Source organism: Propithecus coquereli, unplaced genomic scaffold (genome assembly GCF_000956105.1).
Source record: "Propithecus coquereli isolate 6110/MARCELLA unplaced genomic scaffold, Pcoq_1.0 Scaffold171, whole genome shotgun sequence".
Lineage (NCBI taxonomy): Eukaryota > Metazoa > Chordata > Mammalia > Primates > Indriidae > Propithecus > Propithecus coquereli.
In genome coordinates, this window is record NW_012141747.1 from 6,282,934 (window position 1) to 6,288,942 (window position 6,009).

General features: G+C 41.8%; 1 protein-coding gene across 1 annotated transcript in view; it reads left to right on the forward strand.

Annotated features, from left to right (window-relative positions):
- Positions 1 to 5,800, forward strand: part of STARD7 (StAR-related lipid transfer (START) domain containing 7) — a 49,776-nt gene extending 43,976 nt beyond the window's left edge. Inside the window, exons 5-6 of the mRNA XM_012641879.1 lie at positions 2,937 to 3,021; positions 3,864 to 5,800. Of these exons, the coding sequence (XP_012497333.1) occupies positions 2,937 to 3,021; positions 3,864 to 4,048 (270 nt within the window). The 3' untranslated portion in view covers positions 4,049 to 5,800. The remainder of the gene's footprint in view (positions 1 to 2,936; positions 3,022 to 3,863) is intronic.
- The last annotated feature ends 209 nt before the right edge of the window (positions 5,801 to 6,009 follow it).

The window sequence follows — 6,009 nt, forward strand, 5'->3', positions numbered from 1 at the left end:
GCAAACCATTTCTATACCGTATTGTTAGGTGTGATGAAAAATGGATTCTTTTGGACAATTCACTAGTGTTTGGCAAAATGGTTGGATAAAGAGGAAGTGCCAAAACTTAGTCCGAACCCGAATATTCATCACAAAAAGCTAATGGTGTCTGGTGGTCCAGCACTGGTATTATCCACTATAGCTTCATGAACCCTGGTCAGTCGATTACAGCGGATGTCTGCTGGAACCAATTGGATGAAATGATGAGGATGCTTGTGATTAAGCAGCTGAGATTGCTCAATAGAGACAGACCATCTCATCCTTGTGCAAGACCACATGTCAGAAAAAACAATGCTGCTCAAACTACAGAAGTTGGACTTGGAAACTCTCTGTCATCCACCATATTCACCAGATCTTGCACCAACTGACTACCACTTCTTACAAGGGAAAATACTCAATTCTCAACAAGCTGTGGAAAACACCTTTGACGATTTCATTGCCATTCATTCTCCAGGCTTCTTTGCTGCTGGCATAAACAAGCTACTGTTAAGATGGCAAAACTGTGTCAATAGTTTAGGTGCATACTTTGGTTGATTGTACTGCTGCTTGTTTGAAATATACTAAACTATACTTTTGATTAGAAATTGGACATTTCATATTTAATGACCTATATTTATAGCATGTATATATATACTGTCTTTCCCTGTGCTACAAAACTGAATTCCCAATAACCCCAACACAACTACTCATTTCCTTTACACTGAAAGACACACACAGCAGCCTCAGATGGTAACAATACCAACAAGATCACCAGTAATAGGAAGAATAAAAATTTGTCTTTCTGCCCTCAGGTTATGCACACTGTGTACAAACTATTGAGTTTTAAAGTTACTTGAAATAGGTCTTATTATTGTAGTTTTTTCCTACCAACTCAATCACAATTAAATTCCTTATTTTCTACTTTACGTTTGATTTTTAGGTATTGCTTTTTAAATTTAATTTTGTTTTGTTAGATTATGAAAAATACTTACTTCCAAAGTCAAATCTATAAAGTAAGGAACAGTCAGAGTAATTTAATTATCTCCTATTTCTTCTACCTATTTCCTTCCTTCTTCCTATAGGTAATCATTGTTTTCATTTTTGGCTTCCTTTTCATAATATAAGCAGCAGTGGATGAGAACCCAGGTCTGTTGACTTCCCAGTCCCAGTATTTTGTGGGTGGAGTGATGAAAGTCTTTGACATGTATTGACTCATTTAGTCTTATAACCAACCTTTGTGGTGGTTTCTATTACATTCCTATTTTACAGGCTTTACCTAGCTTTCCTTTTTACTTCCACAGTATTCAGTCTCTGTCATGGCACCTTTTTTTTTTTTTTGAGACAGAGTCTCACTCTGTTGTCCGGAGTAGAGTGCCGAGGCATCAGCCTAGCTCACAGCAACCTCAAACTCCTGGGCTCAAGCAATCCTACTGCCTCAACCTCCTGAGTAGCTGGGACTACAGACATGCGCCACCATGCCCGGCTAATTTTTTTTTTCTATATAGATTTTTAGTTGTCCAAATAATTTCTTTCTGTTTTTAGTAGAGACGGGGTCTCGCTCTTGCTCAGGCTGGTCTCAAACTCCTGACCTTGAGTGATCCACCCGCCTCAGCCTCCCAGAGTGCTAGGATTACAGGCATGAGCCACCGCGCCCGGCCCATGGCACCTCTTTATCCTGTTAATAATAAGCTCCTGCAGGCAAGGACTGGAGCAAATTTGTTTTCTTTATAACACAGTGCCAGACACACAGCGGACATTCAAATATATGTTGAATAAATGAATAAAAGATTAAATAGTTCACTTGAGGGAAAGAAGAAGATGGACTTTGCTGGGAAAACACAAGAATTTAGTCATTGCTCTGCCGCCTGGAGTTGTGACCAGTCTGCTTTTAAAAAAAAGGGCAGACATAAAAGTCCCTTCGGGTAGAACATAATTGGTTTAGACTTCTCCTAGTATCAGGACACCTGTAAATCTCCTTAATCCCATGTCCTTTGCTGTATCATACAGTGAGAGGGATGAGCCAGAAAGATAGCGTGTGTGTGGGCCCTCACTGAGTATGTGGATGGCCTTGGGCAAAGTTACTTAACCTCTTTGTGTTCAGTTTTCTTTTCTGTAAAATGGGGAATAGTCATGCCTACATCATAGGATTGTTATGAGGAGTTGGGAGCAGTTCCTAGCACTTAGTAAGCATTATATAAATGTTTGCTGGTAGTGGTAGTAGTAGTAGTAGTAGTAATAGTAGGATTGATACCATTTTGGTAAAGAGTAAGCTCTATAAACTGTAAACATTGGGGATATGTCTTGGGGGTCCTCAATACTACCCTGTTGGAGGATTTGCTAGAAGGACTTACAGGACTCAGTGTATAGTTGTATTCACAGCTAAGGTTTATCACAGTAACATAGTATAAGTATACACAGCTGGATTATAAGAGAAAAAGACACGTGAGGAGTTTGGAGGAATCCATGTGAGGCTTCCTTCAGCAATGAAATGCAACAGTATTCTGTTCAGGAAGGCCCATTAGAGAGACTCAACACCCAACGTTTTTATTGGGAGCTGGTCACATAGCACCCACTGCTTAGCACATACCACAATTCCAGACCCCTAGAAGCAGAGCTTGTTTTCTACATGAACCACATTGTTTGCATAGTCTAGGCACAGGCAGCCACCGCTGTCAGTTTACTGTTGACTGGGAGCACTCCAGGAACCAAACTGGGCAAGGGTCACCCTTGCAAACAGGCCTTTCTATAGATAGCAGTCTCTCAGGCTTTCAGTGTTAATTCTTTTGTGCACAGGGTAAAAAAAAAAAAAAAAGGTATTCTCTGCTCCAGAATTAGATCACGGTTGTTCTGTGGTACTGGTTATGGAGGTTGTGGTGGGTAATTCAAGTGCCCTCCTTTTTGCTGTTTTTCTTTTCCAGAATGGCTTTGACTACTTGCTGACATACAGTGACAATCCCCAGACTGTGTTTCCTCGCTACTGTGTTAGTTGGATGGTTTCCAGTGGTGAGTAGGGACATGTATACCTGAGTCAAGCATTTGGTTTTTCTTTATCTTTTTAATGGCAGCAAGAAAATTAGTACTCATCTCACTGGAGTCCTATTAGGGAAATTAAACATCTTTTTGGATTCATTCTTGAAACTATATATATAGATAACAAAGTCGCTAGATGATGTTTAAATTATAGGGTCCCCAAAAGGAAGGTGTACCCAGAGGAGAGATTTTAAAACATTTGCTTCAGTGCCTTAAATATGGACTATGTACATTGATATATTTAATTTTTTTTTTCTTCAGTAGCGTTAAAGGCCATAAGATCTGACATAGCGAATGTGGTGATTGTAGAGCAGTCACCTGGGGAAAGGGGCACCTGGCTCAACAAAGGCTGCACGTCACAGCTGTACCTGCACCTTTCCTTTCCAGTTTCCTGTCTTAGCATCCTCAATAAGAAGTAATTTTCTTTCTCTGGTTCTTTATAGGCAGCTTCTTATACTTCAGGGGGAGAATGGAGAGATTAGGTATTTCTTTTTAATGTTTGTCTAAATAAGATTGGCAGCTACTTTGGCCATGTCACTGATTAAGTGATATTTTAATCACCTAAAAAGAGTCTTTTGAGACCTCAGTGGCCTGATCAGTACCCCTTTTCAAAGGATCAGAGGTCATGGTTTGTTTTCACAAACCCACACATAGGGAACACATTCTGCGAGGCAGCTGTCATCCACAGGTTGGCAGTCAGGCTGTGATCTCTGTAGGGAAGAGCTAGCTCCCTACTGTCAGAGGTAGGGCCTCTAATTTTGAGCCTACTGTTGGTTTGTATGTCATCTTAACCAAATTCCTCTGTCTCCTGACAGGCATGCCAGATTTCCTGGAGAAGCTGCACATGGCCACTCTGAAAGCCAAGAACATGGAGATTAAAGTAAAGGACTACATCTCAGCCAAGCCTTTGGAAATGAGTAGTGAAGCCAAGGCCACTGCCCAATCTTCCGAGCGGAAGAATGAGGGCAGTCGTGGCCCTGCTCGGATCGAGTATGCCTGAAGGACTTTGGGATGAGAAGGAATAGGTACTTCCAGCCCCGTCTCGGTCCCTTTTCACTCTGCTACAGAATGGGGACAAGCCACATGTGTTAGAAGGCATCTGCTGTAACTACCAGTGCAAGATAATTCAATAACTGGTGTCCGATTTCATTCAGAGCCCTGATTGCTCTTATCAACACAGAGAGAAGAAGGCTACATCCGTGGGGGTGTTGACACATTCTCAGGCCAACCATTTTGAAATTCAGTATTTCACTCAGCTAATCTGGAACAAACCTCTCACCTCAGGCTAGAAGGAGATGACCTTCATTTGCGTCCTCTGAGTAATTTCCTCTGCTGACATTCCAAATCCCACCATTGGTTTTGTGGTGCTTTGGATTTCCTTTAGTTCTGCAGGTCCACATGGAAAGTGTAGTTGGCTGGTTGAGTCAAATGAGGGGTCGCTGGGAGTGTTCTTGGTAGCAGTCTTGATGTGAATGGGTGTGAACGATACTTGGCCATGTTAAGTGCCTTGTCCTCACCTTTTATCTTTAGGGACATGAAGTTTGTACCAAGACGTTTCTCTCCTTGCCTGCATAATACCACCCCATTGACTCACTTTACCCAAAGCAGTTTCCTCTGAATTGGCCAGTTTTTCTATATTCATGCACAGAATTCATTGGATCATTGCCTCCTTCCTAACCTTAGCCCATTTACCAAGAGCACTGGAAGATGAATCCTTTTAGATAGTAGCTCCCTTTATCATCAGTGTATTGATAGGGTCAGTGGAGAGGCTCAAAACATCATATTTAAATTAAATTTTTTTAACCTTCGTGTCAAAAAAGAGGAGTTGGGGAGTCGAGTGGAATATAGCTCCACTGTATAGAAAACACCATTTAGATTCAGGCATTATTTTTCAGACTTCAGGTTTGACTTGTCCTTTTTGGAAGGCTAAAGGCAGAGAAATGGTGGCTGGGCCACTTCCCCAGAGCTAGATCTATAGACAAGCTGTGTGAACACATAGGTGTGATCTTGCCCCAAATACTAATATAGTGGGGGTGTGGTTTATGTGACCCTCTTGTTTCTTTAAAAAGCTTTTCCTCCTCTCTTCAGAGCTAAAATAAAACCAACTACGCTGTTCAGATAAGGTCACCATCAGACGGTATCAGTTTGGCCTAGCTGGTTTTGCTGTGGTCATGCTGCACTCTCTTGGGAGAATAGGGATCAAGTTTTACATCTTCCTTCTTTTTTTCTGGAGTCTAAATGGCTAGATTTTTCCTTTTTTTTTTTTTCCTGCTCGCTACCCTTTTTTGGTGTTAAAAAAGTGATCTAAACCTGAGACTAATGTAAACCCTTGACCTTCTTGTTGCCTATACAGTTTTGTGCCAAGGAGATAACTGCCCCCAGTGTTTTATGTCTTGCCTTCTCTGAGTTGTTGGCGGAGCAGAGAGAAGCATTGAGCAGTCCCAGCTTCTTTTTATTAATCGCTTCTCTCTTCTCTTCTCCCCAGGACCTGATAAAAGCCAGGGAAGAGTCCCTGGGCTATGTCTGAACTTAACACCTGCGATCACTGGGGCGTGGGTGGATGTGTGAGGGAGTATGTGTGTGCATGCACAGGTGCTGGGAAGTTGTGGTTACTCTATATTCTGACTTACGGCAGTTTGACTCTGCACTTGGGGTCTGTCTGTACAGTTACCTGTGTCACTGTCATGATTTCACTCCTAACTGTGACATTTTTATCAAATGCGTGAATAAATACATAAAGATTGGTACAAAAGAGTGTTTGTCTTTGGACAAATGGAGGTGGGGAAATCTTGCGTGTTGGACTTACGATTTCTTCCTGATCATAAAGTTGAAAAGATTTTCTACTCCCAAGAGTTGGCAGGTGGATGCAGCAGGGCTTGTTCTTCCTTGGTAGGTAGTGGCTGACACACAGCTACCTAGTCTAGACACCTAGCCTTTTCCAGGTGACCAGTTTGGCAACTG